The sequence below is a fragment of the Leptinotarsa decemlineata genome, unplaced genomic scaffold, assembly GCF_025532065.1.
Source record: "Leptinotarsa decemlineata unplaced genomic scaffold, Ldec_3_MD MMD2_P_RNA_scaffold_6, whole genome shotgun sequence".
NCBI lineage: Eukaryota > Metazoa > Arthropoda > Insecta > Coleoptera > Chrysomelidae > Leptinotarsa > Leptinotarsa decemlineata.
In genome coordinates, this window is record NW_027412533.1 from 10,663,126 (window position 1) to 10,687,137 (window position 24,012).

The 24,012-nt window shown below is 34.2% G+C and overlaps 1 protein-coding gene across 2 annotated transcripts in view; it reads right to left on the bottom strand.

Annotated features, from left to right (window-relative positions):
- The window catches only part of LOC111515974 (myogenesis-regulating glycosidase), a 55,411-nt gene extending 32,364 nt beyond the window's left edge, over positions 1-23,047 (bottom strand). The window contains exons 1-5 of one of the 2 annotated variants that reach the window (XM_074169940.1): positions 22,816-23,047; positions 12,805-13,247; positions 5,510-5,597; positions 4,221-4,375; positions 2,853-3,009 (exon numbers count right to left, since the gene is read on the bottom strand). In XM_074169940.1, the coding sequence (XP_074026041.1) occupies positions 2,853-3,009; positions 4,221-4,375; positions 5,510-5,597; positions 12,805-13,247; positions 22,816-22,954 (982 nt within the window). In that variant the 5' untranslated portion in view covers positions 22,955-23,047. The remainder of the gene's footprint in view (positions 1-2,852; positions 3,010-4,220; positions 4,376-5,509; positions 5,598-12,804; positions 13,248-22,815) is intronic. The other variant, XM_074169941.1, reaches the window with a different exon arrangement.
- Positions 23,048-24,012: the final 965 nt, after the last annotated feature.

The following is a 24,012-nucleotide window of genomic DNA, read 5'->3' on the forward strand; positions in this document are numbered from 1 at the left end:
TAATTCCACTCATATCTTTCAACTCCATACATGTTGGTTTAAAAAAAATGTCCTTGTTAAAACATGGAAGTGTTCAGTGTGGTGTGGAACTTGTAAACCAGCTGAATATGATTATTTTTTCACTTGTCATCATCTTCAGAAAAAAATCTAACTTCTCCCTCTCTTCAATGTTTTCTGCTCGAAGTTTTGCCCATTCATGTCGAAAATCGAGGATGCTATCATATATATATATATATATATATATATATATATATATATATATATATATATATATATATATATATATATATATATATATGATATGGACACTTAAGTGAGTTTTTTGAATACTTTATAATGATTTTCATCAAGTTCTATCATATCATTTTATTATTATTCTTGCTCTTTATTGGTAGCTTGTGGTTCTGAAAAAATATTATTCTTCGTACAAGAACTTACGAAATGTCCAGCACTGATTTGATTTAACTACTTCAAATCTTCCCATCAGTTGAACTGCTCATTTCAAAATAAAATCAGAAGAATGAATTGTTGTACCTTCCTAGTTAAGATCAAGGTAGAGTGACAATTGAGAGCGAAAAAATCGTCAAGCGGCGACAAACGCATGGTTCCAGTGAAATGTTCATACCATATACCATGAAATCTACTATACCTGCTTATTTCAAAACGAAAGCAAAAGATTGAGTTTTTGCACCTTTCCAGTTTAGAGTAACACCTGAGTGCGAAAAATATCGTCAAACGACGACAAAGACATGGTTCTAGTGAAATGATACACGTGTTACTTGAATACGTTGTGGATTTTTATCAAGTATCGGCCAATTCCATCCATTATTCCTAATTTGGAAATCATGATTTATGTTAAATATATAAAAAAAGAAAGTAATGCAAATTATGAAATTATAAAACAACAAAAATTAATTGGCGCTCCGGGAGACTTGATTCATTCCAGTAGCGCATTTGCTTTTTCAGCGGCAGGAAAACCCAGAAAAACCTGCAGCACCACATCGTCTGAAGATCTTGATCTGCCAATGTCCTCTTTCATAGAATGAAATGTAGGGTGTCTCTAGAGGCTCCAATAAGTTCATGATATTGCCAGAATATTTAGTGACACCACTATCGTCAAACCCAAATCAGTCTGTTTCGTCTTTGACCAATGCGTAATAATGACCAGATTCGATGCCAGAATCACAGTGACCAATGACTGCATGAAGATTATAATAGATGCTAGATTGTTCAGAGGTTGAGTCATGTTTGAAGATCATCACTGTTATTATTAGATTAACTGGTGCCTCAGATATACTTGTTGTATTATAGTAGTCAGTTTGTTTGGCGCATATTTGGCGATACTGTGGATCATCACCCGTTGAAAGTTCTATTTTCACATAATTTAACAATAAGCTTTGCACGGATTGGTTATAGGTCATATTAGGAAGCGCTAGTTGAAGTGTCAGAAAGTCACATACGTTTTTACTACTTCTTAAACATATACTACAGAGTAAACTAGTGAGAATTTTTGCAGCAAAAGATCTACAAATACAAGACGAGATATACTGTACGGAATCATTCAATCCAAAGCGGTCAGGAGTATTGATTCTGCTATTTTCCTGCTCACGAAGAGTATTCAACAAGAGCCCCAAGAATTCGGAACAATCCTCTTGTTGTCCCAGGGAGTATCTAGTGGACTCCAAAGACTCTAGGAAATCGGTTGGTGGGAAAGATGATACATTCTTACGAAACTGCAGCTGTATGATTTATTGTCAGTCTTTCCATCTATCTCATTTTGTAGTGAACAGAACGGTTTGTTGTTAAAAAAGTAATAAGGTGGAGTAGGGGAAGTGCAGATTGGTTTTTATAAAGTTAGACTTTAAACCTATAAATATCCAATGTGTAACAGGAATACGTTATATCGCTGGTGAATAAAGCATTATGTAAGTATTGTTTCGGAAAATTTGTTATCACTGTCCCTGTTTTGACTTTTATACTCACATAATAACAGAATATTTCACTACATGTCAATAATCCGCACTTCCCCGTCAAAAAGGGGCAAGAGCGTACATGCCAGTTAAAAGCATAATGAAACCTTATTCAAACTTCTACGGGGCAAGAGCGTAATTCATAACAAATCTATATTCAACTGCTTTTCGCCGTATTCAGTTATGTTGCTTGGTTTCAGAGTTGTTTTCATTGAAAAATACAAACATCTTTTGGTGGAATTTTCAGCAAGGGTTTGGTTTATTGAAACGTCTGCGTATTGTGGAATATTAGAGCAAGCTCTTTTGTACCCGTAAATAAATGCAGTAAGTATAAGGAAGAACACTCTAAAGAAACACACTAAGTATGTATTTATACTGGCACTGGTCCCAAATATTTTTGCCATTAAAAATTGTTTCGTCCAGGTTCCAGATTCTACTATGTTCGTTTTCTGACTTTAACAACTTGATTGTATTTTCCAACAATGTGAACTATGTGCCAATTATGAATGGATTACAATTTCTTTTGCGGGCTACCTACACGCTTTGTGGCTTTTTTATCAACGAACTATTTCTTTTGGCGAACCCAAGAAACCAACACCGGGAATTCCGTCCTTGAAAAATGTCTTAATCTTGTTAAACTGAACGAACTGCCCAACGATCTGTAGTACTTTCTTTCTGAACAAACCAAATCCATATTTCTCCAACTTCAGAAGACCCTCAGCAAGTCTTTTTCGTCTTGGATTGGAAACTCTCTCTCTCTCTCTCTCTTTCTACATGTGAATAACTGTAATTTGATTCATATAATAATAAATATAGCCGATAAACGCACTTGCCCCCGTTACGCACTTCCCTTACTGAATAAATGTATGGGTTTATACTAACCTTTAGCAATTCCTTCGTTGGAGTTATTTTGGCAATCGCTATTAACGAAAGGGTGTATCCAAAGAGAGACTCTGAAGTTCATATCTTTCAGTGTGCCTACGGTTTTCGCTATATCCGAGAATTTGTCTGGCGTAAATTCCTGAGCTCCATAACATTTCTGAAAAATGTATAACCACAAAAGTTTTGTTACCTTACTCCATCTAGATAAGATGATCTTTTTCTTTATAATGTACCCTATTTGAACATGCCATAAATGTCACTAAAATTGACGTTTAATGGTTTAATGGTATGTTTCACTAGAAACATATACAGGGTCCAAGTTTGGTGATTCTGGCGGTAAAAATAAACACGGTTTCAGACAACTCATTTGTTCTTCATTCAGTTCATAGTAGTCATTTTTCAGATTTAGAGGCCCAGTCTTCATTGTCTAATGTCTAATATAACTCCAGTCACTCATTTGCTTTCTAGAGAAATTCAATTTGAGTATTCTGAAATGATCTCCTTCTTTCCTGATGATCACTATTTTGATGAACTAGGTAATTGAGATTATCATTAGTATCATTAGTAACACTTGTCATCAGAGCATTGAGAAAATTTTCCTTTAGGCAAAGAAAAATAAGACGTCATTGGAAAAAAGTTTTTTTGTACCTTCTCAAATATAGTGGATAAGTTGATTGGAAAACAAGAACATAGAATATCTTAAAAAATCCTCCACCATTTGAAAATCGATGAATAAAGTTTATGATTGTTTCATATGAACCAAAATACATCATGAGGTTGGTCCGACGAAATGAGACAAAAAATAGTTTGGTCAGACTAATCGTACTACAACAATTTGTTTCGAGGAGCACGTCTCACGTATTCAATTTCGTAGACCAGAGAAGTCAAGTGTCTTTCAACATACGTACGTGACTGGTTTGAAAGGTTTAGGAATCAAACAATGTGGAATCAGATCAATAAACAATGACGAAGGTTTCGTTCCAAACAGTGTTGTACTTTGTACACAAATCATGAAAAATAAACGTCGATAGGAGAAAAAAAGAATAGTACAGGTACTACATTGTGATGTATTTGCAATAGACAGGTCGATGATAGAAAACTCATTTTGTAATTTTAAATTTTATGGCTTCACTTCAGAAGTTGCAGTGAAGGTCATCTAAGTACAAAATTAGAGTCTATTGAAAACCTGAATACATAATTCGCAGTACTCTCATGATAAATAAACCACGAAAACCAGGTAGCAACTAGAGTTGCTCCTACCAAAGTGTTCTGGTTATCCTCAAAGCAGTTATTACTTTGGGAACAACGAGAAAACTTGTTTGTGATGTTTTTAAAGGCCATTCTGTTCATATTCAGTTAAATACTCACTTCCCAGTTATCGTCGATTTCTAATTGTCCATTTTCATAACCATGATTTCTGATATCTTTTGCGAATTCAAGAACAGTAGATTCGCTGATATCCCTTTTATATTTAGCCCATGTAGTCCAAATTGGTTCCGATATCATTTTAGTATTTGGATGTCCTAAATGACAAAATTTAAAAATTTAGTTTAGTTTTGGACAGATAATCTAATCTTATGATTTGAGTATGGATATGAGCATGGATATAAGGGTATAGCCATGGTTATGTTTGCTCTGGAAACAAACTATCCGAAAATTGGGTTTTGTAAAAAAGTTTTTGACTACATATTAATAAATTGACAGATGTAGCTGTTACTATATACGTGGTAGGATATCATCATGAAAAATGAGAAATAAAACTTTCCATGTTTTTTTACTACTTGAATTTGTAACTGAAGTCCTATAAAGGCATTTTCAAACGCACACAATAGTGATTAGAAAACGAGAAAGTTTTATTTTTTATTTTTCACTATATATTAAAGTGAATTGAATATTTTCATCATTGTTTAACTACAACATTGAAGGAGAATAGACATATTTTGAAACCTCTTTCTGAGTTGATCAGAGCAGTGAAGATGAATGTGGTCATTAAATAGGCCAATATCGAGGTTAAGGGCCGAACGCATTCCACTGTTGAATTGGAGATTTTTTTGTTTCGAGAAATATGTAGCTTTATCAAGTGTTACTGCCGAACTAATTGAAAAACTGAAGTAAGTTCGAATTCAATGCAATAAAATTTTTCAATACTCGACAACGACGAAAAGTCAAGTAGCCTTGTTGTTCAAAATTGAACGAAAAGTTCAAAAATAAATTTCATTTGCGGAAAATCCGTAGGCGTTTTTTCTTTAAAAATATCGAAGTCAATTCCCGCACCCACGTCACTGTGGAAGTTGATTTTTTTTATTGAAAAATCAAAACTATTATCAACTGTTACTGCTTACCAAATATCACTAAAATGTAACAAATTGTTTTGGAAGTATTGAATAATTTATGTTTTTCCTCAAAATTCAACACCCCGTATTTTCGTAAATGAACATTTTCGACCTTAGCTTATATAGCAACCTATCATTATTTTTTAATGTTAATTGACACCCTCGAATATTCATATATTATTAAGGAACGCCCTGTATATGTATGTAATTTTTTTGTATTATTGTTGTGAATATTTTTATAAATTGGGTAATTTTCGATAAGAGGCTCGTCTAACCTTAATTAGATACATAGATATTATTATAGATAATAAAAATTATTCTCACCTGTGGGTTTGCCCAAATAATTGTTTATGGCATCAAGATGAGTTTCTTTTGCGTCAGATCGGAACACTACATCATAGTACAGAGTTATCTGCAAAAAATATACATGAATATCACTTATTACAATGTGATTGGGTTTCATTTCCATTTTCTGTATTTCAAAACGGTGTGATTATAAATAATGTTCATTTTACGATTCTGGTTTCCAAGTTCAGTTTGAATAATTTTATGGTTGATATCAGATCAGTCAATTATGATTGGAAGAAAGTACAGAAAAAACAACAATAGAAGCAGCTACTTCAACATCTAGTTGAAACTCAGATGCGAAGTGGGTCCAAGTCTGATACATGTATATTCCTGGTTCTTAGCAGAAGACTGATAGACGTGTGTAAGGTTCGAGAATATGGTAAGGCTTCTGAAGTTGGCAAGTACGAAAAATTCAACAGGGTTGAAACCATTGAATAGCCAATAAAATCATATACAAATGAACACATTGACGTCTTAGAATTTTGATGGACAACCTTTCATTTTCAGTTTGAAGAATCAGTCAGATCTAAATTAATTGCATCTTCTAAGGCCATTAGTCACCTTTAAGCGTTGGTTATTCTATATAACGTCTCAGTACACATGCACGTAAATTATACCAGGTGCTCAGATAAATATATCCATAACAGGTCTGTCAAAGTCAAGTCCAATGATAGTATACAGGGTGTTTATTAAACATGCGGCAAAAAATTAAGTGACTATTGCTAAGGATATTTTGTCCTCTGATAGGGCGCTTAATTAACGTAGACGAAATAAAAGTATAGCTCACTACTCTGGCCTACCAAGTAATGAAAATTTTAACAATTCCGTTGGTGCTTATCAACAACATTCCGATTACTACAAACGGCTGCATACATTCAATTTGTTGGGTGTAACGCAATCAGAAACGATCCTGGTGTTTTTGAAAGAGTTCGGGAGTCGATGAGGAGGAAATTGGATTCTTGCATCTGATCAGGGGGTAGTCATTTTCAATAGTTCCTGTGGATTAAGAAACATTACATGTAATATACAGTAATACAGTTTATTGTATGATTTTCACTAAAAAAGGGTTTTACTAAAACCGTGACACGTGTTTCGCTATACAATAGCTTCCTCAAGCATAAAACTTTGCTTTATAGTGAAAATCATACAATAAACTGTATTGATTAATTTTTTAATATGGATTTTCATCAAGTATCGGCCAATTCTATTCAATTAATAAATTGTTGTTGTCGAAATTCTCTTTCGCTTCGTATCTTCGAAACAAAGCGCCCTATTAAAAATCATCAACAGACAAAATATCCTTAGAATAGTCCAAGGAATAGTCCCTTGAATTTTTGCCGCATGTTTAATAAACACCCTGTATATCCTGTTTCAATCAGCTTAATGCAGGTTGGAGGAAAACTCTTTCAGTCTGGGCTATAAGTTTAGATTCGTATTAAATGGACATACTATCAGTAAAATTAAATGGTTAGGCTCATTCGATTCGGAATATTGTCTAGATCATTGTGAAAAAAAAGTAAATTAGTTCATAAAAAAATCAAAAAGTTATAAACAATTAAAGACCCTAAAAAGCAATATTCGGTTTTGTTGTTTATAGTTCGTAAACTATAAATATTTTTGAATTTTGAAAAAAAGATCCTTGAAGAGGAGGAAATTTACTAAAAAAAGTTTCGACTCCCGAAATGGTATCTCCATTATTTATAATTTTAATTTAACGCTGAAAATAGCTGTCCGCGCACCATTTTTGAGGTACTTATAGTAAATAAAAAAAATTTAAAAATTTATGATATCATATGAAAATTTCAATACTTGTTTACAATAATTTTTTTAAATAACCACAAAAAAAACAATAATTTTGTAAAATTTTTTTTTCATTTATCATTATTTTATTGTTTTTATGGCAATAAAAGACATTTATAAACCAAAACAAATTATTTTTATGTCCATTTGTTTATAAAATTTTTATTAATAATAATATTTAATTGTTTATAATCGTTTTTTTATATATCTACTGTTCAAATTATTAGTTCAGGCATTTTTTCTGAGTAGATATGATATTTATATAACTGAAAGCAGTTTATTTCTTTCGAATACAAAATTTCAATCGTAAAATTACAATTAGCGTCGATAATATTCGTTATTATTATTTCAAGAATGATAAAGCAGTCAATTTATTTTATTAATTTCGTCTCTTCCTCCGTTTTCTAGGGGGGGGAAGTTTTTGAAGTACTTGCAATATCTAGGTTTGGAAATGAACGTGCCATGCTTTTTCAATTGTTACTCGGGGGGTTTTCAATTTTTTGCTCTTCTTTCTCTTCTGCTTCATCTTCATCTTCTTGATCTCTAGATTCTTCCATTTCTTCTTCTTCTACTCCAGTCTCATCTGGCTCCGTTTTTTCTTCAGATTCGGATTCTGAATCTGCTCCGAAGATTCCATGAATAATTTTTTGATAAGCTGACTACTTTTTATTTTGTTGGTCAGTGACCATGCCGTATTCGAAATCCTCATCTCCATCAACAGAGTCATTTAAAAGAGTATGAATCACGTTTCCAGACAAAACAAGTAAAAACTGTAACCCATGTTTTCGATAAAGGTAGTAGGATAAATCAGGTTAGAGGGATTAGACAAAAGACGACCTTTGGAGAAGCAGCTGCATATTGTAACGTACAACATTCTAAACAAAAGCCAGAAACATATGAATATTGGAAATTTGGGCACATTGTAATGATTTGTAAGAAAATAACAGTATATAATCATGTGGAAATAGAAGAAAACAAACAATCTATGAACTTTTCGGAGATGTATTACTAAAATTCATTAATAGCTCATAAAAAAATAAACAAACAAATAACCAACTGCAACTGTAAGATAATTTATAGTTCAACAAAATTGCTCTGAAGCTCAATATCCTAATTCGCATTATTTACTGAGCTGTTAGCCTGAAAATTTTTTGCCAAAAAAATTATCCTATCAAATTTGTCTATTTCTAGTCATGTGTGTCGAAATAACCAATGAAACCATCATTACACTGATAACTACCCATAGATAGTTTTCACGGGTAGTTATCACTTATGTCATGACATTGCTAAGCAACCAACACAATAAAGTTGTTTGACATTTCAGTAATTCAATTTGTTTCGAAAATGTCACTTCCCCGCTTTGGTGTTCAAAATAAATATTGATCAGGAACATCATAACCAAATAATCAATAGTATGCGTGGAAACACCTATGCAGTAACCGAGGCAAATACAGCAAGATCAACGGAATATCATTATACGAATTGTTCTTTTAATAACTGTGTGTTAAATAAATAATTTTGTTCGAATTGCAAAAAATTTTCTCACCGAATATCCCTCGAACATTGATAAATAACTCATAATTTTATCACAACTTCCTCAAGCACGTTATTTTAGGTAACATCCCTCCGCCTTCGGCGTCGGGATGTTACCAAATAACGTGCTTTCGAAAACTGTGATAAAATTATTTCGTTAGTTATCAATGTCCTTGGGATATTATAGCTGAAAAGTTAAAAAAATCCGAGGATATCGTTAATTTTTATTAACAAATGCCCAAAACAACAAATTAACAATAACTAAAAAATATATGCAAGATGACATTTAGAAGATAATTCAATTATCTACAAAAATGACCTGAATATTTATTGTCGTATCTCTAGCAGTTTAAAAGTTATATAAGCATTAAAGTCAACAAATGGATCAGCTGCTGTAACTTTTGCAGCACGTGTATTTTCAAACGAATAAATAATGGAAAAAAAAATTTCCGTATTTTTATGCTCGTGGTAGTAATTTTAATTTTTATAACTTTCAAGAACAAAAAAAAGCTAAGTTGAGAATTTGTTTATAACAAATTGTTGAGTTAATAAATAATGAAATTGTAAATGAAATTTTTTCTGTTATTTTGTAGAGAACTGTCAATTATGATTTTAGAAAAGAAAAAATGTCTCAAGTAATAATTTAAACAGTACATATATAAAAAAACGATTATAAACAATTAAATATTATTATTAGGAATTTTTTTTGGAAAAAATCATAATTGACAGTTCTCTATGAAGTTTTTTTTTAAATATTGGAATAGTTCATTTGTTAATAAAAAATTTATAAACAAATGGAGATAAAAATTATTTGTTTCAGTTTATAAATGTCTTTTATTGACATAAAAACGATGAAATAATGATAAATAAAAGAAAATTCGCAACATTATTGTGTTTTTTCTTTTTTTGTTTACTTTAAAAACTCTTTATAAACAAAGTATTGAAATTTTCAAAACTTTTATCATGCAATCTTCTTTTGTGTGTATCTAAGAAGGGCTCCAAGGAGCGAAAAAATTTTATGGTAATTATTCAAATATTTATTTTACTTTGAACGATGAAGAAAGTTCTAGAAAATTTTGTTAATTAACAGTTGTCTAGATTATAAAAATTTTAATAATAATTAATATTAATAATATTAATAATTTTAATGAAAAATTCCGACGGGAATCAGTTATCTATGGTATTTGGATCATATCATAATTTTTTTAAATTTTTCTGTTCACTTCAAGTACCTTAATTTTCAGTGTTAAATTCCTTCTCTTGAAGGATTTTTTTTTCAAAATTCAAAAATATTTATAGTTCACGAACTATAAACAACAAAACCAAATACTGCTTTTTAGGGTCTTTGATTGTTTATAACTTTTTGAATTTTTCATGAACTAATTTTTTTTTTCACAATGATCTATACAATGAATTTCACTAGTTCGGACTTCCATTGTCTATTATATAAAATGATTTGAAATCCCTGAAACAAGTAAAAAAGAATAATTAAAAAAGAATAGTTGAAAATAACAATTATATTAAGCAACAATAAACCTGAAATGAAATGATAGTAAAATAACCTACGAGTAAAAATATAATAATTGAATAAATAAAAATTAAAGGAATGCAAAAAGAAAATAATAAAAATAAAAAAGTGTAGAGATTCCAAGTCACGTTAGTTCACGACGTTTCGATTGTTGGTATCTACAATCGTCTTCGGGTGATGACTGGACTGATTCCTCCGAGAGATGACTATTTTATAGGTCGTTGAAATACTTTCACTTTCTCTACTTTCCATTTTCCGCTTCACTGATTCCGTGAGAGATGACCGATTTGGCGGGAGTTGGTCATTTCTCGTTTGATGATGGGTTTCCATATGTTTCGTATATCTACGCTGGCCTGGCTGAATACGTTGTTGGACAACATGTATGCGGCTTCCTTAAATTTTCTCCTGAACCAATGTTCCTCTCTGTGCAAGATCTCAGCTTGGGACCACTCGATGTTGTGTTGATGGGTCCAAACATGGTCTGCTATTCCTGATTTGCTGGTTTCTCCTCGCTGTGTGTGCTTCTTGTGCTCGGCAATGCGAATATTCAATGGCCTCTTAGTTTCACCAATATAGGATTTTCCGCACTCACAGGGTATCCGGTAAATGCAATTCTTGGAATCGCAGTCTGCGTTTGGGGGCCTGGTTTTTGTGAGGCTGCTACGGATAGTGTTACCGGATCTAAAACAGGTTCTAATGTTGTACTTGGAACCCATCATCAAACGAGAAATGACCAACTCCCGCCAAATCGGTCATCTCTCACGGAATCAGTGAAGCGGAAAATGGAAAGTAGAGAAAGTGAAAGTATTTCAACGACCTATAAAATAGTCATCTCTCGGAGGAATCAGTCCAGTCATCACCCGAAGACGATTGTAGATACCAACAATCGAAACGTCGTGAACTAACGTGACTTGGAATCTCTACACTTTTTTATTTTTATTATTTTCTTTTTGCATTCCTTTAATTTTTATTTATTCAATTATTATATTTTTACTCGTAGGTTATTTTACTATCATTTCATTTCAGGTTTATTGTTGCTTAATATAATTGTTATTTTCAACTATTCTTTTTTAATTATTCTTTTTTACTTGTTTCAGGGATTTCAAATCATTTTATATAATAGACAATGGAAGTCCGAACTAGTGAAATTCATCACGAAACATTGTCAATCACCTTCAAACGATCTATACAATGTTTGTTTGAAGGTGATTGACAATGTTTCATGATGAATTCCACTAGTTCGGACTTCCATTGTCTACTATATAAAATGATTTGAAATCCCTGAAACAACTAAAAAAGAAAAAGAATTGAAAATGAATACTTAGCTGAAAATAACAATTATATTAACCAAAATAAACCTGACGACTGTAGACGATTGTAGATACTAACAATAGAAACGTCGTAAACTAACGTGACTTGGAATCTCTCCACTTTTTATTTTTATTTTCTTATTTCATTTCTTTATTTTAATTCATTCAATTGTTCTATTTTCACTTGTATTTTATTTCACTATTATTTCATTTCAGGTTTATTTTGGTTAATATAATTGTTATTTTCAGCTATTCATTTTCAATTCTTCTTCTTTTTTAGTTGTTTCAGGGATTTCAAATCATTTTATATAGTAGACAATGGAAGTCTGAACTAGTGAAATTGATCTAGATAATATTCCGGATCGAATGAGCCTAACCACTTAATTTTACTAAAAGTATGTCCATTCAACACGAATCTAAACTTATAGCCCAGACTATTTGGGAACTTACTTCTAATACGGTTAAAGAGTGAAACCCGTGAACAGGGCTGTTATCGCTGTTATCCTTAAGACGGTATGATTTCTGCCAAGTAAATATGCCAGTAAAAATGATATTACTGTAGACAGATAACGATATGGAATAATAAACGAATAATTATGGGGTACAGGGGTCGATTCTAGTCATTACGTTATGGAACCTTCTTTATGATAGTCTTTTGAAGAGATCACTTTATCCAACGATTATGACAAAAATCAGTAAGATGATTGACGGTTTGAGCGTGTCATCTTGTTTGCATATCGTTTATCCCTGCTAATAATTGCACGTTGGATGGTGAGATATCGGTACATTTTTTCTCGTACAACTTTTCTGAAAAATTGCTGTCCGTAGCCTGTAGAAATGTAACAATATTCTTAATTTGATGATGTTGAATTCAAAACCCCATCTTCGTGGAAAAAAATAACTCATAATATATAATTAAAAAAATTTTCAGGAAGATCTGTAAAACAAGTAAGAGAATTGTAACCTGTAGTTTCTGAAATGATATTCATGATGCACCTTCCTCCACAATAACATGACAAATATCAACAATCAACTTCATTTTTTCCACTATTTTATCATAATTGAAGATATTCAGGAAAGTATAGAGGAAATTTACAAACCCTATTTCTGGCACTGTATGGATTTTCTCTCTTGGCAATGAAACAAACGCTCTTTGATTCGGAATTCTGGTCGACAAATAATGGAACCGTCTCGTCCAGATAGATGGAGACACCTTTGGAACTCAACCAGTATCTTTCAGCAACGCCAAAGTTATCTGATCTTTTGATAACGTATGGTTCCCTGCCGTCAATGTTCATATTTTCCAATGGCCAACTTTGTACTCTTCTCTGTGGTCCTCCGTACCAATTTGCACCTTTGAGGTCGAAGCAATCTGAGAAAACTTCATCGCTGATTTTCGTATCCCATGTTATTTTCAAACTACCGTCGATTGGTTTAATAATCAAGTTGTAGTTATCTGCTTTGCAAATTGTGTTATTAATGCATTGAAATTTCTGTAAATCTTTACCAACACCCAAAGTTCCAATTAGTTTTATCTGCTGATCTGAAAAAGTTTTATTCATATGAAATTTGGTTAGAGTTACCTAATAAGATTGTGAATTGGGATAAGGATATGGTATTTTCGCTGTAGCTCCTGATTTTTGTGCGTTACTATAGGACTCATTTTGAACCTTAGAGTGAAGAACCAAATTGGAACCTCTAGAATTTCATCAGTTGTCAAAGAACCTCCTGACTTCTGTAGTTACAACACTGAATTTGGGAATGAGAAGATCACTCGTAGTGCTATCGTAATTAATCAATAAACGGATGGTTCATTTTGAAAAATGTAGTTTCTCATGAAAAACAAGAATAAAACATGAACTCGAAAATTTGTAATGTGGCGAAAAAATTGATATTTCTCAAGAGTTCGTCACTTACTAACAAAATAATAGTAGTCAGAAGCGTAAATAACTTTTAATTACACTAATTTGTTGGAAGTAATGTAGCGCAGTGGGTTTACTCTGAGCTTGTAAACCAATGATCGTGGCACAACCAAATGAGAAGTATTTTTCAAGCTTGCTTCCTTTTATGAAATTCAATATTTGTCTCATTTGGGATATTTTACACATACGAATTTTATTCTAAAATAAATCATAAAAAAGTATAATAGTTTACTCGCGAGAAATGGTCATTACTTACACGAATGATTTACGATGCTTGTCTTTGGGAGCCCTATCACGCTAGCATGGCGATCCAGCAAAATTGCAAAATATATATATATATATATATATATATATATATATATATATATATATATATATATATATATATATATATATATATATTAGTTGACGAAACAACGATTTTGTTGCTCGTGCCGAAATCTAGAAATCGCAAATAATGTTGTCGTGATATAAAGGTAACAAGGTAACTCAATAAATTATATACTTTCCCTTTGATCTTTTCAGAATATTTAGTTGCTAAACCTTGGATATAGCGAAAAATTAAAAAAAATAATTATTATTTATGATTTTGCTATCTTGAAACTGGTTTTTCCTGGAATCAAAGATGTTCTAAATTTGTTGCTCACCAAGAGTAAACTTAAATACACCTTGAGTATCAGCAACAAAATAGTTGAAACCGATCGGCCGATTTTCATTTTTTTTTTATTTTCCACGTTCTTGCTATCTTGAAACTGGTTTTCCTTAGAATGAAAAGTGTTTCAAATTTGTTGCTCATCAGGAGTATACTCAAATACTCCTTGAGTATCAGCAACAAAATAGTTGAAACTGATCGGCCGATTTTTAAATTTGTTTTTCCTTTTTCCTCGATCTTGCTATCTTGATACTGGTTTGCCTGAGAATAAAAAGCGTTTCAAATTTGTTGCTCATCAGGAGGGTAGGTAGGTAGGTCTAAAATGAGTGGGTTTATTCGACCCTCCACCGCAACCCTTTGCAAGAGTGTTACCTCATATTACTGGAGTTTTCTCCCAACACCAAACCGTTCTAGACCCACTATTAAGATTTCCGACCATATATTTTTTAATAGATGGATTTTCTGAAATAACTGAAACAAAACCAAACTAACCCAAACCAACCATTATCCCTTCTTTCACTAAACAAAAAATTATAAAAAAATATTTGTTACAAATAGAGTATTCGATCCCATTCGATCCCATCATACGTCAATTAGTCAACATCCCAACATCAAAGCCATTTACACTAACGAATACTTATGGATACGAACACTGTCACGAATTAATTATAGAAAGCGGATAGCGAACCTATACAATTGAATTTGAACGCGAACGCATACGCTCAAATCACAAAATTATTGGAAACCTAGATACTCCCAAATGAATTAAATGCCGTGAATCACCTTGTATGGTTTAGCTGCTAAAACTGAACTCCCATCCAACCCTAACACCTCATTTCTATATGAAATATTTTTTCGAAACACAACTAAGCATCCCGTTATTTTGATAGTTTTTTTACACAGAATACTAAGAATACGGCCCTGTTGATATTTGTTTGCCTTTCTGCTCCGCTGTTGGCTCTGCTGTCGGTACACAACTATTGTGATTGTTTATAAGTTAGTTGGCAACATTTTTGCTAATAAATGACACTTTGGTGACTCTTATAATATAAATTACTTATATTCACCACATATTACCTTTTTTATGATAAATATCCGTTGTCTAATGCTGAATACATGATGAATATTAGACATAACCTATATGAACGCGGATTAAATATTGTTGATATTCAATTTGTCGTGCGTTTAGTGGAAATGACGGGTAAGTTTTTGATGTCAGAATATATCTTTTGATTAACTTCAATAATTGACCAGATATTTGATAAATCAGGCCTATATTTTCAGTTGATAGTTTTGTGTTTTTGAAGCTGGATTTGATTCATTTTATCTACGTTTTAGGTATATATGTTCACCATAGTTCCGTCGTCATGGGTAAATAATAACCAACTCTCATGGCCAAAAATTGATGCTGATAAGCTAATACGAAACCACAATTCTATGCCCGAAGCCAGTTGGTTTAGAATGATGTATAAACTAAAACAAAGTCATTTGATGACCTACCAAATTGCTGAAGAAGAACTATTAGAACGAATGCTGAAGAATGACGATACAGAACAAGAAAACATTATCAAGTCTATGCAACCCAAAAAGCAAGCAGGGTTATTTTCATTCAAACAAGTTGTCACAAAAAGTGTGAAAAAGCCAGAGTTATGTATCTTTTATGGGACACCGTCTATATGACAGTAGTTATTAGTTATTCAAGGAGTTACTTCTACTGTCTGTGAAGCATACCTTGCTGTACCTGAATTTGTCATCATTTAAAGAGTTGTAACACGAAACTGCTTCACTCAGAACAATATATCCAGGTTTCCTAAATAGATAACGATAAACTGACACTGCAAACCCTTTGTATTTTACAGTCTTCCAAATTGTGAATAATGAGGTTGAGTTACTAAACCCAATGCCTTGAAAATATTGAATTTACTTATGGGGTACCTATATTCAATAAAAATCAAATATTTAGAAGTTGCTGAAGAACTAATTTCCACCACGACATCGATGGTGCTCCACTTGAATAACTTAACAAAAATATTCCCACTAAATACAACTAATATTTTGAAGAATTTTCCAAAGCTGTGATTAGGAATCGATGTCAGCTGGTTGTTCTTAAATGCTGCATTTTATTTTTGGTGGCAACAAATATAAATTAGCGAAAGCAATTTGATTTTATAACAGTTATGTTAGTGTTTTGGAATTGTAGTAAATATACCATACTATAAAATAGTTGGGAAATTATCATTGAAGTGACAATATGGTAATGAAGATAAAATTGTGTCTGAAAGCATTTTAATAAAATAATTTCATTAAAGCTACAGAAAACAGTTATAAAATAAGCTTGAAATAGTTTTATAACTATCATAAAATCTCGCAGAAAAGTGTTATAAAACTGCTACAAAACAATTCACTTTTATAGGAAAATAAGTTTTATAAGTTAGTTGTAAAAACGTTTCTGTGATAATTTCCTGACTATTTTATAATGGTTTTTTAATTTTATTTCATAAACATTTCTAAGACAAATTTATAAAACACTTTTATTGCCTACAACTGTATTGTGTTCACCGATCATCTAATACAATCAATTAGCATTTTGGAAGTAATTATAAAATACTAATAAAATAAAACTGTTGCAACACCATGGAATTATAAAACAACTTTGCTGGTTGGGCATAAGGGTTTATTGTGGCTCACACCTAATCACACTCGACCAAATAAACCCAGCTTCTTAACGAAGCCAATTAGTTTGTATGGTGAGTAGTCTTTCAGGTCAGGTGGTGAGAGTACGGATCTGCTCAACTCAAAGAACCTGATTCGGTCTCCAGCGGGGCAGGCACAAAGTATATGCTCTGCAGTTTCATCATTTTCCAGACATAGGCGACACACACTGTCTTCCGACAGTCCAAGTCTCTGCATGTGATAATTCAAATGACAGTGACCTGTAAGAAGGCCGGTTAGACATCGTAGTTCATCCCTACTCTAGTCCAACAACTGTTTGGAATCAAGCTTCGAAGGGTGAATAAACGCCTTGGAGTGAGCCAATCCTGGAAGATTCTGCCAGAAGCCCATAACTCTTCTTGCCATCCAGGTGTTAAGTGTTTGTTTGGCAAAGCCCAAAGCGATGCCAATGATAGGTTCTGGTCCAATGAAGCCGGTTGCAGCTCCCTCGTTTGCAAGAGAGTCAGCAGCTTCATTGCCTTCCAGGCCAGTATGGCCAGGAATCCAAACCAGAGACAATCTGTTTAGTCTTCCTATCGAGGAGAGTCTTTTTTGGCAGTTTGCTACCAATTTAGACGTTGCTCGGTGGGAGCCAAGAGCTTCCAACGCCGTTTGACTGTCCGAGAATATTTTTATTGACTTATGAGTGAGGTTGGATTTATCCAATCTCTCCGCACACAATTCAATAGCGCAAATGTCCGCTTGAAATACAGTCGCATAAGTTCCTAGGCAGGTAGATAACTCTGTCCTGGGTCTGCGACTGAAAACACCTGCACCAGAACCGGAAGGTGTTTTCGATCCATCTGTGAACCAACAACTATCTGCTCTCAATATTTCCTTCTCCCGCAGGATCCAGTCCTCTCCACTCGGGAATAGTACTTTACAAGGCAGTTCGTAGTTGACAGTTGAAGGCATAAAGTCAGAGGTCATTTCCAGAATGCTGTGACTTCCAATGTCAACCAACAGTCTGTTGCACTCTGCATTGAATTGATTTGGGCAATTGGCAATGTGCACAAGTCTGTATGCAGTCCATCTAGCCTCTCTTTCCAGAAAAATGTGGAGAGGAGGTAGATCTAGAAGGATCTCCATGGCCGCTGACGGTGTGGTACTGATGGCACCACTGATAGCCAGACAAGCCTGTCTGGCTTCGGCCTTCGGCCACCAAGCAATTGCACCATACGTGATCATTGGTCTGACAATCTTCACATAAATCCAATGGATTTGTTTGGGACCTAAACCCCAAGTTTTACCACAAATCCTTCAACATGTCCATAGAGACAGTCTGGCTTTGTGTAAAACTTTTTCCAAGTGAGCGTTCCAGGTGAGTCTTTTATGAAAGACAATGCCAAGATATTTCAATTCCGTTCCAAATAGAATGACCACACCATCGAGGGAAAGTGGCGTTAGATCGTCCAATTTCCTTCTTTTGGTGAAGGGGATTAACACAGTTTTGCTGGGGTTGACAGACATCTGCTTCCTCAGGCACCAACTGTGAACAACGTCCAACGCGCTTTGGAGGGTATTACAAGCTACCCTTCCTGGCGTGGACCTTGCCGGGATGACAAGGTCATCTGCATAAGCTTGCAGATCAACTTTTCTTCTGTCGAGGGCATCAAGCAGACTATCCACCAGGAGCGACCACAGAAGAGGAGATAGTACCCCACCTTGAGGGCAGCCGCTGTTGACCCTGAACCTGATAGCCTCGCCTTGAAGAGTCGTAGTTGCAGTTCTGTTTACTAGCATGGCATAGATCCAGCCAGTTATGGTCGATTCTATACTCTTTCTAGCCAGAGACAATCCTATAGATTTAGGTAGTGCATTGTCAAATGCTCCTTCAATATCAAGAAATACAGCAACCGCAATCTCCTTGTTGTCAAGGGATTGGGAGATTTTCTCAACGAGGTTGTTTAATGCTGAATCTGTCGATTTGCCGGTTTGATAAGCATACTGGTAGTTATTCAGTGGGAATGCATATAATGCTACCATCCTGATATGTCCGTCCAGTATCCTCTCAAGTCCTTTCAGCAGGAAAGATGTAAAGCTGATTGGTCGTACCGATTTGGGGTGTGAGTCTCTCCGGCCCACTTTAGGTATATATACCACCCTTGCTGCCAACCAACTGGGTGGTATATAGTTCCACGTCAGACTAGCTCTATACAATTTTGTGAGAATAGGTGAAATTATTTCCAGTCCGTTTTGAAGAAGAGCTGGAAATATACCATCCTCTCCGGGAGATTTGAAGGGCTGAAAAGACTTGATAGCCCATTCAACTGCCGGTGCTGTAATAACCTTACTTGCGACGTCCCAGTCGTTCTTTTCAGGAGGGTACTCAAATACATTTCGAGAATCAGCAACAAAATAGTTGGCCTTGATCGGTCGATTTTTAATATTTTTTTCAAATTCACCCTGTTCTTGCTATAATATGACACGAGTAACAAAATCGTTGTTTTGGCAACTAATTAGCAACTAATTAGCTACAAATTGATGTATTTTTTTGGAATTTTGCTGGATTCGCCACGCTAGCCTGATAGGGCTGCCTTTGGCTTGCATCGACAAACTTCGTTCTCACGAGTAATGGCCACATTTCACGCTCGTTGAGTAAAATATCATTATTGCATTTCATTTCATACGTTTGATTTGTTATTTTTTTCTAAAAATAAAATGATAATTTTTTTCACTACAAATTGGCAAATTGATATAAAAATTGGATATGAATTTGAAAATATTCGTTTTGAAAAAAGCACATACATTATGAGTAGATAAAGAGCACTTAGAAGGTTATATGCAACCTATGCTCACCAATTGAATCATATGATCATTCAGCTACTTATTGAGTAATAATTTCACCTGTGTGAACTGCGTTTAAGTATGAACTGATAAAAAATTTAAACATTAGAAAAAAATCACAAACTCAATAAATGGATATATAATTAACTAATTATTTCCACATAAAAAACATTAAATAGAGGGGAAGTAATCGATTCTATTTGGTCATTTAGTAAATTTACAGAATTCCTAAATTTATTGATTTCCAAGCATTCCAAAAGATTGAGTTTGAAACCTTTCTCTTCCAAATGTAGTCATAGTCGCGGTTGAACTCATGTCCCTCTGTCAAATAATGGTTTTCAAAAACCAACTCCACATTTACATGTCCATTTAATGAGTTTGTAAGATTACTTTTGAATTTTTGATTAGTTTATAACTGAACTCGGGTATAATTCAGGATCACTATTTTTCGGGACTGAAGACCGTCGATTTTTGAAATTTCTTCATTGGCGTGGCTAGCTTCTTCAGAGGTTTATACACGCTGAGTATACATACTGGATATTACGGCTGCGTAAGTCATATTTATGTTGTAGATGGTAGATGCTGGTCCCACCTGGCATCGCCCGGTGAGATACCATCGCAACAGCTTAGGCAGGGTGAAGTTGCTTTCAGGCTAAAGTTTCGTTGTGTTTCCGGTTTCAAGGGTGGAAATATAAGGAAAAATGCATGATAGCGCTCCTAGGATCAAAAAACTCCGGAGGGAAAATAGCTCCCCAATCGGATCACTGGGTGTGAACTGATTCAAGGGCATCATCCTGCAGAAGTTATTCGAAAACCACTATTTCTGACAGTTAGCTGGGTCTTCCTAACATCAGTCCACAGGGACTGCAGTTGCTGAGAGGCCCACTAGCAATTTCAAAATCGATTTCTGCAACATGAGAGGATTCAACTCAAATATAAACTCAGTGCATCAACATCTTTAATCATATAGTCCTCATATTCCTGAACTCAAAGAAACTAAAGTTAGTGCTTCAACAAATCTCGTCAATTTTCTATATCCTGGCTATGATTTCCACTCCCGATTCAGACGTAACTTCGGAACATTTCTTTTTATCAGAAGCGATTTGTCCTGTCAACGAGAGGAAATACTAGAACCCCGCTACTTTGATGTTATGTGGTTCAAAATAATATCACAGGAAATCACCAAATTCATATGCTGCGTTTATCGACCACCTAGCGATACACAATATAGGGCACTATCATCTTCACTTGCAAACACCATTGACTTTCTGCAAATCAATCATCCCAGTACCAAAATTTCGATATTCGGTGACTTCAATGTCCACAATATCGAATGTCTCAAATTTTCAAATGTCAAAGACGAACAAGGTCGCAAAGCTGAGGCTTTTGCAATAAGCAGCGGACTTACTCAGATTATAAATGAGCCAAGCAGGATTCCTGACCGTGATGGAGAAAATGCTAGTCTTCTGGATCTATACCTAACAACCAATCCAGAAATTTTCACAGTCACCGTAAGGTCTCCATTGGGGTCTTCTGACCACAAACTCATTTCAGTGTTGAGTGAATTACCGATAAATTTTGGGGAAAAATCTAAGCAGTACAAAGTTTGGCATTACAGATCAGCTGAATGGGAGGATCTTCAAGACATTTCCGAAATTTCCTTTGACTAGATGTTTGTTTCTACTCTAAAGATCCTGAAGTCACGGAACTTATTCTATCATCCATGGATGCATATATTCCTTTTTTGAAGAAACGACCTTCTAACGGCAAACCTTGGTTCAACAAAAATTGCGAACAAGCTGTCGCCTCCAAAAAGCCCGCCTACCTGTAGAAACGCAAAAATCCCAGTGCCAAAAACCGAACTAGGTTTGTTAATGCTCGCAACAGCCGCAAACTCAGGATAATTGAAAGCAAAAAACTTCACAATCAGAGATTTAGGGATAAACTGCTTGCTAATCCACAATTCCACCACTAACACAAGCTGATGGTTCAATTGCAACAACATTCATAGAATAAGCCAATCTACTAGCTGAACAATGTGTGTCCCACTCCACAGTCGACTTTCTGGGAAAATCACCACCCACTATTCCTACCCTAGAATCAACAATGCCGGAAAATACTTTTCGACAGCGTCTAATCAGGCGAATTTTGAAACAGCTCAATATCAACAAGGCGACTGGTCCTGATGAAGTGCCCGTCATCGTACTTAAAAAGTGCGCAAATGAACTTGCACCAGTATTTTGCAGATTTTTCAACCTGTCTTACAAGAAGGGGGTTTTTCCTTCTTGTTGGAAGATTGCTCACGTTCAGACTATTCCCAAAAAGGGCAAGAAAAATCTTCCAAATAAATATAGACCAGTCACTTTGCTATCAGTGATATCAAAAAGCATGGAGAAAGTCGCGAACACGAGAGGTGTTCAAGGGACTTGGCACATTTGATCCCACCAAGAGCGGTACATATCAGAAATACGCGACGGACTGTCGCTGCTCATCGTTTTGAGGTTCAACTCAGTACACCTCGAACTTCACTGATTAAGAACTCTTTCACTTGGGGAAATAGATTTAATCTCCAGCGATTCAAATCCAATGTGAATTGTTATTTTCGCACAGGCACCGCTCTGAGAGCGCCTCAAGGGTTTTCCTGTAGTACTTGTGTTTTGTCAAAAAAAAACATGTATCAGCACACCAAACTATCTGCGTAAACATAAATAGTCATCAGAGATTACTCAGAATATATAAACCTCTGAAAAAGCTAATCACTCGCGCCAGTGAAACGTCAGGAAGTAATTCCAAAAATCGACGGCCTTCAAACCTGAAAAATAGTGATACTGAAAACCTCGACCGCGAAAGCCTTAACCATTTTGTCGGGTAGAATTATTACTCATTGAGCACTAATTGGTTAGTATGAATACTCCTGAGGAAGCTATTTCATAGTGATACACGTATGGCAGTTTTGTAAACTGTTCAGTGAAAATTTCACAATGAAGTGTCTCTCGAACAATTTTTTCATTATTTGAAACAAAAAATTTGCTACTCACTTGTCGAAGCTTTGAAATTAATACCATTCTGTGTTGGCTGAAAGTTTATTGTAACATCGCCTGTTGTAAGTTCCAAGGGATTTGCAATCCCCAAGAGAATGGCAATTAAAATTGCCGAAAACATAGTAATAATATTCATATTAGTGTTTGAAAGTACACTTAGTACATTTCACAACCTTGGACATTCTACTTTGAACACAATCACTTCGGAAATAAGTGTTTATTAGCAAGCCACCGTATCTTATCAATTCACCGATTATATCGCATTATTGACGTTAATTTTGAACTTACATATCGTTTTGTAATATGATTTTTTTTTTATTTCAGTATAGATATACGTTGCTGAGAATGAAATATTTTTTTCAAGACTACCTCTACAGTGTGTATCAGTTCAGACACGAATATAGAAGTTCCAGATTAGAAACGACCTCCGAGTATCCGTTTAATTAATGAAAATTATTTTATATGAAATTCAGTATATTAAAATATGAATCGAAGGAGAGTTGACCGAATTAAAAAATAACTTTTTCTTTTTCAACATTGTTCTCATTTGTTTTATGAACAAATCGTATATTAATCGAAAGTATGAGGCCTATAAGAAGAACAAACATTGGTTTGATTTTTTTTCCCGATAAAACTATAAGGTTGGCAGGTACAAACAGATGAGTTGATACCAGCAGGTATAATTGACACCAATCTGTTCATTAAATGAATCTTCTATCAAATTAGGCACTGTTTCATCGCTAACACGATGATATAGGGTTGTTTGCGAAAAATTTGGCCTGAGTGATGGTTGGCGAGCTTTAAAAAACAAAGTTTGAATGCAATTAAAGATTTACGACAAAGAGTCCCAAGAAAACTGCCCTGTAAGATAAAAGAGGACGCAGCGTTGCAGCTGTGAGAAGGATAGCGATAGTCTAATGAATATTGAGCATTATTTTTAACTTAAAATATTTTCTGAATAAAAACATTTTATATGTTCAGAATCTGAAAAATGTCAGGTAATGTTTTAGTACAATCGCTGCTATGAGGAAAACAGAACTTTCAGAAGTGTAAAGTTTTTTCAATTTCTAATGACAAATTACACAAAAATGAAAGGTTTAACCCAATTACTAGAATATCTAATACTGTACGTACGTGATATTTTAATTTTTGAGTAATAAAAATTGAAATGATGTGAATTCCAATAATGTTATC